Genomic DNA, 12,989 nt, shown 5'->3' with positions numbered 1-12,989 from the left:
ATGATACATACAGAACTACATGATCCATCAAAAGTTTCTTTCTGATTCTGACTATGCCCAACCCCAAAGCAACATACTCTGGAAAGCCCATTCTCTGAATTAAGAGTATATCCTGCCTTCCCAACAGAAAGAGCAATTAAGACAGAGTCGTAGCTTCAGTCCCTTCATATGCACACGTTTGCATCTACTTGTTCATTTATTCCACAAATACAAAGTGATGCCTCACTGTGTCATCAGATGATGACATTAAGTATAGGGACACCTTGGTAAACCAAGAGAGGCTGTGGCTCGCCTTGGCCTCATGGGGAAGCAGATACTGATTAAAGGAGCACGTGACTATTTGGTTAGACACGCAGCAGACACACACAAAAGAAACCTGAAGGGCGCCCTGGACGCCTGTAACAGCAGGTGCCGAGGGCTGAGTCTGGGGGATCGGAGAAGCCCCTTCCCACCCAAGGAAGTGCCAGCCACTTGCTATCCCAACTCCAACGCACCTGGGTAAGCTGAACCCAACTCCCACTTCTCTGAATTGTATGTCACGGTAGACTGAAAACGAAGGCATTACTCAGAACCAAGGAAGGAAAATCTTACACTGGCAGGGAATGGAAAATTTTGGTATAGCTGAATACTATATTATTAAGTACAGTCTTGCTAAAAATAGTTTCATGTGCCTCAAGTGGGGAGGAGGGCGCTCGGGAGACGACTTGAAGCTGGGCACAGCTACAGGCTCCAGGACCAATGAGCACAAAACAACCACAGGAGTGCCACATGCCCCTGAGGGACATGGGGCTGCCCAGGGAGAAGGACATGGGCCCTGCCAGCAATGGCCTTGTCTGTTTCTCCCCACTTTGGGTGGGGCTGGCCAGGAGTACCCCAAGCCTCCTATCATCCCTGCAGGCCCAGAGGTGCTCCTCAGTTCCAGAACCCCACGTCATGCATTAAAAAGCACGCACCTTGTTTTCCCTGTAGAGAAATTCGAGATGCAAAACCTTGCGGAGATCATTTCTGCTGTTTATGCTGAGATCAGTGCGTGGGCGTTCCTGGTCCATGATCACACACGTCTTCTTTAAGCCCTGAGGGAAGAAGACTGAATCACTGTTCTCCATGTTAAATCAAAACCTTCCGTTCTCTGACGCAGGGTAAACAAAAGACAACTGCTCTTGGTTATGATCCTCCTCATCTGGCCTGCCTTGCAAGGTTATTGCACGTTAAGAATTCATTTTTATATAACCTTTACCCCTGACATCACCCTCACAGCTATTATTCTGCTTCTTACAGCAGTCCTGTGGGTCCAACTGGGCTTCACCATGTCCCCACCAGTCAAAGCCGGTTTTACAGGTCAGGAGTGACATCCAGGTAACGGACTCACCCACAGCCAACTGAGGCGCCCTGAGTTTGGCCCTAGATTTGTGGCCATGGAATATGAAACTTCAAAAGTAAACAAAAGAAAAACAGAAAGCCAATAGTCACTCCCTTCACCTCTGAGATGGGTTAGGAGGGGAAGAGGGTCCAGGGACCCATGACAACACAGTGGAATTACATAGCAGGTCTGACCACCCCAGCTTGTGAGCTGGTGATTCTAAGACCCAGGCCTGTGGGGAGCCAGGGCAAATGTTTTGTTGGTCACCAGCACAGTGGCTGTCCATCATCCCACCCTGAATGCCCAGAGACCTGGGTTCTGGAAGGGGAAGCCCTGTCCCCAGCAGGAGCCTGGGTTCTCCCTTTGCAGTTGCTGCCTGCCCCCTAGCTGGCCACCATACTGCTGAATGACTGCAGGATGAGGACATACCTCACAAAGGACTTGGCCTAGGTCAAGGCATCTCTTGCTCTTCATGGATTGCTGGACCCCCAGTGCTAGACAAGCCTCACCTTCCCCCCAGCCTTTATGTCCAGAACTTTACAGTGGCTCTACCTGCTGGGAAAATGAGATCAATCCCACTGCTTGCCATGAATTTAGGTAAGAAGGTCAATTTTGGAAACAAGGTAGACACATGACCTTGAAGTAAAAAGGAGCTCTTAAGAAGTGGGCACAGAAAGATGGGCGCATGCAGTGGAGCAGAGGTGGCCGAGCTGCATCAGGAAGGAGCATCCCCTGGCCGGAGGGGCGGGCCTCACAGCAACCACTGCATCTCACTGAGGATGCACCATGGCCTCTCCATGGGTCAGAGGAATAAAGAACACTCTATATGAGCCTTCCTCTCTGATGGATATCTCTTATGTTCACCAACAGTTCCAATCACCAAATCCAGGTTCACTTACCACCCCCCCATTGTGATACACACCAACATTTGAAAACCACTGGAATAGGGTTCGGGGGGTGCTCTCGGGGGTCAACTAGCCTCCACTCCCATCCAGCCACTGATCTTCATTCCCTCAACAAACATTTGCCCTGAACCTGGTGTGTGCCAGGCTGTCCTAGATGTAGGAGACACAGAGGAGCGAGATCTCACAGCCTATGGGAAGCAGGCCCCGGATGAACACTAAGTCCCACTGTGGAAACAGGACACGGAGGGTGAACACCAAGGCACAGCATGCTATTTTTGATAGGAGCATCATCCATGAGCTCACTCTTGCCTCCTGACTTCCCCACCTGTGAGTTGAAGGAACCCCAGTCAACTAGTCCAGCTACCGGAGGCAGAGAAGTGAACAAATCAAAGTCCCACCCTCATAGAGCTTGCATTCCACAGGGAAAAAGACAAGTCTGATATGCTGTGGGGGATGGGGATATATATATATATATATATATATATATATATATATATATATATATGGGTAGGGAGACAGAGAGGGCCAGGCAGTGGCATGGAGAAGGGTTGCTACTTTATAAAAAGTGATCAGGAAAGGGTTCATTGATTAGGTGACAATGGAGCAGAGATATGAGGGAAGCAAGAGAGCAGGCCATGCAGACACTTGGGAGAAGCGTTCCAAGCTAAGAACAGCAAGTGCAAAGGCCCTGTGGCTGTTGCAAGTGCCAATGCATCTAGAGTCTCACAGCCAGGGAAAAGTGTCAGGAGGTAAGGTCAAAGAAGTTACCCAGAGGTTGGTAAGAAAAGGCCATGTTGACCATCCTGATGAGATATAGGAGGATTTGAAAAGAGGACTATAAAGGACTAACATTTTCAAAAGATCATTGGCTGCTAGGTTAAAAATAGAATGTAAAAGGCAGGGGATTAAGCAGAAACCATTTAGGAGGCTACTGAAAAACGCAGTTCACGTGTAAGATGGGAGAGGCTTAGGCCAGAGTGTTTGCATCATTAGTGGTAAGAAGCGGGTGTATTCTCTGTGCGCTCTGATGGTAAAGCTAACAGGTGGGCTGACGGGCTGGATATGAGGGCCGTGAAGAGAATTAGAGTCCTTAACCATAGGGTCTGCACTAACTCTAGCATCAGAATCTAGTTGAATTGTGGGAAACTCAGATGTTCAAAAAGTTGGAGAGCTGGTTAGTACAGAGGGAAAATAACTCACAATTTGTTGTTGGAAATGTTGTCGGTGGGAACACTATCATATGTATCAAGCAGAGATGCTAATGAGACATCCAAGAGGAAATGCAGCACTCACAGCTGGAAAGAATTCAAAGGATTCAGGGAAATAGCAGCTAAAGATAGACATTTGGGAATTGTTAGTGCATTGATGGTATTGAAACCATAAGACTGGCTGAGATGCCTTAAGAATGGATGAAGAGAGGAGGAGAGAAGAGGAGAGAGGAGGGGAGGAAAGGAGAGGACCACTGGCCAAGTCTTTGAACCACCAGCATGCACTGCACAGGTTAGGGAAAGGAAGGGCAACCAGCAAAGACCTTAGAAGGAGCCACCAGAGAAGGAGGAGGCGGCCAAGGGCTTCCTAGAAGCCAAGAAGGCTGCAATCAACTCTAATAAGCACAATCATTAGATCAGGAAAGGCAAGGATCTGGGCTTGGTGGCCCACATCTGTAATCCCAGTGGCTTGGGAGGCTGAAGCAGGAGGTTGAAAGTCAACCTCAGCATCTCAGCAAGATCCTGTCTCTAAATAAAATATAAAAAGGGCTGGGGGTATGGCTCCATGGTTAAGCGCCCCTGGGTTCAATCCCTGATACCAAAAAAAAAAAAAGAAAGAAAGAAAAAAAAAAAAAAGGCAAGGAGTTTAGAAGTCGATGATGACCTTGACAGTGGTCTCCATAGGTGGGTGGGAGAAAAACCCTGATTCAGATGAGTTTGAGAAAGTGGGGAGAAGAGATAGAATCAGAGCATATAAAGTTCTTTCAGGAGGGTCTGCTATAAAAGGGAGAAAAAGACTAGTAGCTGGAGGGGCTGGGGTCCTGCAGGAGCACGTGCATACGCAGCAGAGAAGGAACATGTGGCAGAGGACAGCGTGGTGGCAATCGCTAGGGCCGTGTCCTCGAGATGCAGCAGGAAGCAGGCTCCCACGCAGGGCTGGCCTTGCTCAGGGCGTGGAGAATCTCTTCACGGGACCAGGATGGAGTGTGTGGGAAAGGGGGGTCAGGAAGGGTGGGGCTGGGAGCCCACCCGCAGGACGGAGCTCATTTCTCATGACGGCTTCTGTTTCCTCGGTGAAATTAAATGGGGAAGGAGCTATGGGGTTTGAAGGAAAACAGGTGGACAGGGACCTCTGAGGCACCACAGGGGTGAGTGGCCATGGATTTAAAGTGATACTATCGATATGGAGGTGCGTTCCGCCAATCCCACCCAGCTCTGTGGGTGCAGGCATGGGGTAAACTGAGTTGAGTTTTATCCAGACCAGGGGAGTAGGATGAAGGGAGAGCAGATCAAGGGGTCGAACCTGTCATGGAGCGTGCAATTTTAATGACAGGGGGTAAGGTATGGGAGGAGTGGCAGTAGGGCCGGGAAGCAGGGTGAGCTGGACATAGACCAGGTGGGGTGCTTGGAATTGAGATGATGGAAAGGATGCTGGACTGGTAATGACAATCCCAGGGCGTGACTGTGAGAAAGGGTGGCAGAGGTCAGATGGGGGCATATCACTGCCATAGAGGGGCCACAGACCCAAGAGGCTGAGGCTTCAGAAGTGTCAACTCTGTGGACCCTCATGTCACCTGAAGACAAGCCTCCCTGAGGGCAGACCATGCTTGGTAAGTTCAAGGAAGTCCACGTGGCTGGAGGGTGGCAGGTGGTCCAAGAGGTAGCCAGAACATGGGGAGCAGTGTAGCACACTGGTACTGAAGCCAGTGCAGTGTTTGAGAAGAGGAGTGATGTAGTCGGACCCACTCACCCTGGGCAAGTGTCTTGGCCTCCTGGTCGCACGACAGTCTTGCATAAAAGGGAATACTGTAAATACCTCTCCTTAAGGACTGCTTTAAAGATTGGAGAAAGCAAACAGACATCTAGACGGTGCCTCACACCATGGGGATTCTTTTGTTGGGTACCTGCCCATACAGATCCCTGTGAGGAACTCAGGATCTCTGCCCTGGGCTCTTGTGACTGTTCAGCTCTTGTGACTTTCTCAGTGACGGGGGACAACTCCTTACTCCTCTCAGGACCTTAGTGTGTGCAGATAAAACATGGAAATCAGGAAGCTAGGAGGCCTGGACCATTTCCAAGGTGCCATCCAGTTTGGGCGTTGACTCTGTGGCCCATCTAGGAGGTGAGATAGGCAGATGGATTGACTATAGCATGAGCACCAAAGAGAGAACACAGGCGAGGATCGCTCCAGCTGGAGCTCAGCTCTCTGGGAGAAATGGAATTTGGGGTGGCCCTGAAGAAATCAGGGGAAAACATGGAGAAGGGAGAACTGATGCTGGGAAGGTAACCTGAGGTCAAGCTGGAGGGCTGTCTTCCAGGACTATGGGCTTCATTTGTACTCAAGAAAAGAAGGGCATGAGGAAGACTTCTCTGAGAGTTTTGCTTAGTGGCCCAAACTTAAATGATGGTAGTGGCAGTCTCCTAAGGTACACCACAGATAACCCAAGGTGCAGCCAGCATTTGGGGATGGAATCTCCCAACCAGATACAATGAAGCTAAATACATTTGAATTTTTTCAAAATAAAATAAATTACAAAAATCACGCAGTCACTTTCAAAACAGGTGGGCATCAAAGGTAGGGAAGGAGGTATAAAGTTGAATTCCTACGTGTGCATTATATCTACCCATCAGGAAGAACACTTAGGAGCTGCTTTTGTATTACTCATTATGAATATGTGAAGTGTGGGTCTTAATTTTCCCATTTTAGAGATAAGGAGACTGAGGACATGAGTAACGTGAGTAATGAAAACTAGTAGTACATACTTGAACTTCCTCTATCTAACCTTGAAGTCCATCCCATTTGCTCTTTTCAATACATTGTGTGTGTGTGTGTGTGTGTGTGTGTGTGTGTGTCCATTCCAGGCAAGTGCCCCATTAGCACAGAACCGACAGCATACAGCCCTCCGTCACTTCATGCAGAATCAGCTACTGGATGTTCCCTGACACTCTCATGCCTGCGACCACCACCACCCCTACACACACACACAACAGCGTGTTGCTTCCTCACCCAAGTCTCCATCTCCACTGGCGGCGTAGATTAGAGCTAAGGACCTTGTCAACTTGTAAACACTGAAAACTCTCCTGGGACAAGACAATAGGGAACTTAGAAAATCCCCCTACAAAAAATGAATGTGACAGCCAGAATTGCTATGGTGGACTTAAACTTCCTGAAAGGTTTGGCTGTACAGAACTTTCCTCAGTCCTTGGGGCTCCTCTGTGGGAAGCTCTTCCCTAGTGGGACACACCTTGGGGGCCATGGAGGCCGGCAGCCAGGCTCTGGTCCGCTGTGCACGGGGAGCTGGCTCTGCCCTTGAACCCTCTCCTCCCCATCCAGCTACTGCCCACCCACTGAGAGTGGATGCCAGGGGAGGGCCGAGGACAGGGGGACCCAGCCCTGCTTTGCTAAATGCCAGATGACCATGACAGAAATGGCTCCTGGGAAATGTAGTTTCCCCCATCCTGGGAAAATGGCACTCTCGTGGGGCATCTCTGAAGCAGGCAGCAGGTCAGGAATGCTCCCTCCCCAAAAGTGCTAGGGAAGCCCCCAGGCTGCCCTCCAAGCCTGGAGCCACCACGTGGGCTCTGGAGAAGGCGAAGAGTTACCTTTCTGTTGAGGAACTCCCTGACCAGGGAGGCGGCCACCTCCTCCACGAAAAGGGCATCCATGCTGCCAGCTCTGCCCACCAGGCCACGCTAGGCCGCAGCCCCAGGCCCCTTAGTCCGTTGGGCCCAGTATGGCCGCGTTGCCGTGGTGACGGTGGCATCAGAGCCAGCCAGAACTCCTCCCCTTCCCTGGGAGCCAGCAGACGGGGAGGGCGGAGGAAGAGGAGGAGCGTGCTTCTAACTGCTTCTCCTCTGGAGCAGGAGGCAGCAGGGAGGAGGCAGAGGAGGCTACAGGGGCCAAGCCCTGGGCTGCAGGCTCACACTGACTCTGGGCCACCCTTGTGGGTGGCCTAGCACAAGTCATTGCTCCAATCCGCAAGTCCATCTCCCTAGACATAAAAGGGAAAGCGTGTTCTCCTCCTTGTTCCTGGAAGATTAAAGCCACAGTGACGCGCCTGGTTCACTGACCCTACTGGCCTGGTGGCCTGGACTATAAGGCGAGGAGGCAGGGGTTTTGATTCCTGAGTGCTGCAGTTAAAGGACAAGTCCTCCCTCCCTCTCAGAGCCAGCTTTCCCACAATGTACTGAGCACCAGAGCTTTGCACACGTTACCACAGCTTCTGGCCTTACAGCTTCCTGACCAGGAGGCTACTACCAGTCTCGTTCTCTAAAACCGGACACTGAGATTCGGAAAGGCAGGTTTTGCTGGAGGTGGTGCAGTTAGGAATTGGAAAAGCTGGGCTCTCTGGAAGCCCCTGTCTGCCCAAGGCTGTCTTCCCCAAACTCAGGTGCTTGGTACACCTTCACAGCTGCTCCTCAGGTGCTGTGAACCTTTGCCAGGACTGGCATGACAGATACCAAGACGGTATGGCTTCAATAACAAGTTCATTGCTGCACAGTCCTACAGCCTAAAACCCAAGATCAAGTTGTCGTCAGGGTTGTTTCTTGAGGCCTGTCCCTGGGCTCCCTCCCCACTGTCTTTTCTTCTTCCCTCTGTGCATACCTATGTCCTCATCACCTCTTCTTATAATGACATCAGTCACGTAGCACTAGCCCCCACCACGATGACCTGGTTTTAACTTCATTGTCTGTTTAAAGACCCTGTCACCAAATCCAGTCACCTTCCAAGAGACCAGGCCTCAAGACTTTAGCATCTGAATTTTGGGGACACACCTCGATTCCCAGCATGCACATTGTTACTTATGTATGACTTTCTTTCAACCGACCTTACATGTTCTAAAATTTCCCTTAAAAGGAACGTGTTTCCAAGCAGTAACAACAACAAACCTTGGGTTTGATTGCCTATTAAATCACATAAAGCAAACAACAGATGCCTGTCCAGGGGACCTCATGTCCCAGATACAAAGACACATCCCTCAAGTGTGATAATGAAAGAAGGGCACAGAATAGATCCAGCTCAGATAAGAGATTACACAGGGCAGAGAGTTGATGCTGTGTGATAAATCAGAGCAAAGGAAGAGGCCCCTCTGTGGAGAGCAAGGTGAAATTGGGGCAAAGAGAAAAGTTCACTTATTTATACTTTCATTAAAAAGTATGTATTGAACTCCACCCTGTGCCAGGTGTATGGGTAACGTGGATCTAGCTAAAGTTTTTCTGCTTTTTGTTTGGCTTTTGGAGTGGTAAGGGTGGAACACCAGGGCCTCACATGTGCCAGGCAAACATTCTACCACTGAGCCACATCCCCAGACCAACGGTGCATTTAACACTGTAAAACATGTGCCTTCTTGGAGACAGAGGAGTCAGGACAGGCAGATAGAGAGAGAGAGAGAGAGAGAGAGAGAGAGAGAGAGAGAGAGAGAGAGAGAGTGAGAGGAGGGAGGGAGAAAGAAAGGCATGATGAGCATAGCAAATGTTTTGTAAAAGTCATAGCTTTAAAGAGAAAAAAAAGCACAGAAATAGAAGTAGGGCTTTTTCAAAGTTCATCAGGTAAAGACTGCTTATGTAGTAATATTTCAGTGAATATCTGAAAGAAGAGAGGGTGTGAGCCATGCAGAGACTTGCAGGAAGAGCACTCCAGGCAGAGAAACAGCCAGTGCAAAGGCCCTGAGACTGAAGCCAACCCAGTGCTTGTGTAATAGAAAGGCCAGAGGGGAGCAGAGAGTGTGAGAAAACAAGAGCCCATCCCTGTAGGCCCGTGGCCAAGAGAAGTACTTCACCTTCCACTGTAACTGGGAATACTTTGGAGGGTTTTGGGCAGAGGAGAGACAAGATCTTGTCTCTTGCAGGGCCCCTCTGCCTCTTCTGTTGAAAGGAGACCATAGCAGGGCAAGCAGGGAAGCTGGGAAACTGGTATGGCAGCTATCAGTGATCCAAGTTCAATATAGGCTAGACACAGTGTGTGTGTGTGTGTGTGTGTGTGTGTGTGTGTGTGTGTGTGTGTGTGTGTGATGCTTTCCTGGCTCTGAAAGTTTCCACCACATTGAAATGGAACAATTAAGCAAGAGAAGTGCAGGAATGTATTCTTTTTCCAGACACACAGCTGGCTCCTTGGGTTGCAATAACTTGAAGGTGTCGAGGAAAAAGGCCAATCTTGTCAGTGTGGGAAGGCCAGAAGTTATCCTTCCAGAACTCTGGGGAGAAACTCAATTATATCATAGGTCCCATTCTTGTCCACAGATTTTCTGCAAGTCATCCTGACTTCACTCCTTCATGTTTCTGTGAACTGGAACATTCCCACTGAGCATTGCACAGGAAACTTGCTGTCTTGCCTGAATGTGAATGGTGGTCAAGACCCTAACAAATGACTCTTTTTTAATAAAAATATGCTGGAGATACAAGTAACGAGGCCATCAAAATAAGTACCCAGTTATTATAAATATCTCTGTGTTAGCATTACATCACTGTGATGAAATACCTGAAATAAACAACTTATAAAGAGGAAAGGTTTATTTTGGCTCACAGCTTTAGAGGTTTCGGTCCATGGTCACTTGGCCCTATTGCATTGGGCCTGTAGTAGCACAGAACCATCATGACAAGAGCACATGACAGTGGAGGTCTATCAACTCATGGCAGCTGGCAAGCCAAGAGTAAAAAGATGGATCAGTGCAAGTGCAGTTAAAGTGCACACCCTCAATGACCTAGCTGCCTTCCACCAAACCCCACCTCCTAAAGGTTCCACCACTTCCCAACAGCACCACAAGCTAGCAACCAAGCCCTCAACACAATCTGTAGCTATCTATAATCATTTAAAATGAAAAACAAATGCTTTACCAAATTCTATAAAACAGGGATAAACCCACAGAGCATGCTAAATAAACAAGAACTTTAGAGCACACTTGCCCAGTACCCAGATTGGCCCACATTGACTCAAAACCAGATTTAGCCAAGATGGGCATTCACTTTATTAGTGATTGGCAGTCCTTTGGAATCACCTCATAAAATCAGTGAACTACATGCTGAATCTTAGCAATGGGATTGTGAGTGAAAAGTGAACTCCCAAAAGATTAATGTTATTTGTCAGCTTTCCATAGCTATGACAAAATACCTGAGAAAATCAACTTAAAAGGAGGAAAAGTTTGTTTGGGTTCATATTTTCAGAGGTTTCAGTTAAGTCACTTTGCTCCATTGTTTTGGGACTATAGCAAGGCAGAACATCATGGAGGGGAGCACAGGGTAGAGCAGAGCTTCTCTTCTCACTTTGTGGCAGCCAGAAAACAGAGAGAGAGAGAGAGAGAGAGAGAGAGAGAGAGAGAGAGAGAGAGAGAGAGAGAGGGGAGGGCCGAGGTCTCAACGTCCCTTTCAAGGATATGCCCCCAATGACCTAACTTTCTCCTATTAGGCCCCACCTCCTAAAGGTTGCACCACTTCCCAATAGAGCCACAGGCAGGTGACAAACCTTCAACCCATGGTCTTTGGGGTACATTCAAGATCTAAGACATGACAAAACACACAGACAGACAGATGGCATGACATCTTTGTGTAGACTGAAAAACTTCAACCATTGAAACCATTACTTGTAGAAAAATACAGTTTTGGTAAAGCTTTATAAATATAAAAGCAAAGGAATGAAGGTGGCGTGATTCAGGACAGCAGTGGGCAGGGAAAACCACACGGGAATACAGGTCATTGTCGGTGTCCCAGGTATCACGAGGGATTTGTTTTGTAAGCATTTGTTCTATCATTTCTGTTGATTCTTTGGTTAATAAAAGGTGGTGTTGTAGGGACCAATGAGGACAGGATGCCATGATCCAAGGTGTATTGTATTAATCCTGTGTCCCCTAAGGTACAGAGGGAAGGAGGGAAGAAAGTGGAGGAAAATTCAGTGGACCTCATATTGGAAGGACAATTTAGATGTTCTCAACATCAGACAGCTTTCAGAGGAGAAAGCAGTGTGTGTGTGTGTGTGTGTGTGTGTGTGTGTGTGTGTGTGTGCAAAAATCATACACAGTCAAACACAGCCTGTGGCTTGGTTCATCTATTAGTCAATGAGTTCCTATGTTTGTGTGAGTCTGACCACAGGGACTTAAGAACCCCTGAATTCTGCCTGGTGCCCTGTCGGTTTTGAAAACAGATGTTTTGTGGGGCTTGGAAGAGGGAGGTGAGGCCCACCACGTGGGGGTGGGGCAGGATTTCTACAACTGTGTGAGAATGGAGGGGTGCCTCCTGCAGGGTGTTCTAGAGAAGGGACTGGCTGGAGGGATCCCCCTCTGACACAGGGTTCCTTGAGGAAAAGGCAGAGCTGGGTATTTTTCAGGGTCAGGAGCTTTCCAGAGAACAGAAGCATATATGCTTGTCTCTAAACCATACCCTGTCCAGGGTCAAGGGGATGGGAACACAGATCTAACCAGATGCAACACGTCTAGACCAACTGGGTTGGAAAGACATTTTTAAAGTCCTTTTAATGACTTCATCCTCAGAATTTCCCAGTTGCCTGGCCACCAGCCTGCAGAGATCAGAACGAAGGGTTCAGTCAAGGACACTATCTTTGTGTGTTAATCAGCTTTTGTCACTATGACAAAATACCTGAGAAAAATCAACTTACAGGAGGAAAGGTTTACTTTGGCTCATGACTTCAGAGGTTTCAGTTCATGGTCACTTGGCTCCCTCGATTCTTGGCCTGTGGTGAGGCAGAACGTCATGATGGGTGCTATGATTTAGTTATGAGGTGGCTCCAAAAGCTCATGTGAGAGACAATTCAAGAAAGTTCAGAGTGAAATGATTGGGTTATGAGAGTCTTAACCACATCAGTGCATTAATCCCTTGATAGGAATTACTGGGTGGTGACTATAGAAAGGTAGGATGTGGCTGCAGGAGGTAAGTCAATGGGGCTGTGCCTTTGGGGTTTATATTTTGTCCGTGGTGAAGGAAGCTGTCTCTCTTGCTTCCTGATTGTCACTCCCTGAGCTGCTTTCCTCCTCCACACCCTTCCCCTGTGATGTTCTGCCTCACCTCAGACTTCTGAATCCATGAGCCTCAAATACACTTTTCTTCCTCTAAAATTGCTCCTGTCAGGTCTTTTGGTCACAGCAGAAAACAAAAAGAAATTGACTAAAACAGTGGGAAAGATATGGTAGAACGGAGCTGCTCACCTTATAGTGGTCAGGAGGAGAGGGGACGTGGACAAACTACTCCCTTCAAGGACTTGCCCCCAGTGATTGACATCCTCCAACCAGGCTCCACCCCCTAAGGTTTGCACTACTTCCCAAGAGTGTCTCAAGAGGGGAACCAAGCCCTCAGCACACAAGCCTTTGGAGTCATTCCAGATTCAAACCCTAACAAAGGAGCAACATGAAGGAAGCTCATCCACACTTTCCCCCCGTGGTCCTAGCACATCAACCACCTTCCAGTCTCTGCCCCTGAACAGAGTCCACATGGCCACCAACAGGAGACTGGAGATGGAGGGAGTCCCGGGTCCCCCAGGATCCAGCAAGATGAGATGTGACAGTCTTTCAC

At 48.6% G+C, this 12,989-nt stretch overlaps 1 protein-coding gene across 1 annotated transcript in view; it reads right to left on the bottom strand.

Annotated features, from left to right (window-relative positions):
* Nucleotides 1–7,275, bottom strand: part of MINDY4 (MINDY lysine 48 deubiquitinase 4) — a 112,191-nt gene extending 104,916 nt beyond the window's left edge. The window contains exons 1-2 of the mRNA XM_079152351.1: nucleotides 7,077–7,275; nucleotides 954–1,073 (exon numbers count right to left, since the gene is read on the bottom strand). Coding sequence (XP_079008477.1) covers nucleotides 954–1,073; nucleotides 7,077–7,139 — 183 coding nt within the window. The 5' untranslated portion in view covers nucleotides 7,140–7,275. The remainder of the gene's footprint in view (nucleotides 1–953; nucleotides 1,074–7,076) is intronic.
* Nucleotides 7,276–12,989: the final 5,714 nt, after the last annotated feature.

Source organism: Sciurus vulgaris (genome assembly GCF_902686455.1).
Source record: "Sciurus vulgaris genome assembly, chromosome: 8".
Classification (NCBI taxonomy): Eukaryota; Metazoa; Chordata; class Mammalia; order Rodentia; family Sciuridae; genus Sciurus; species Sciurus vulgaris.
This window is presented reverse-complemented; position numbering and strand designations above follow the sequence as displayed.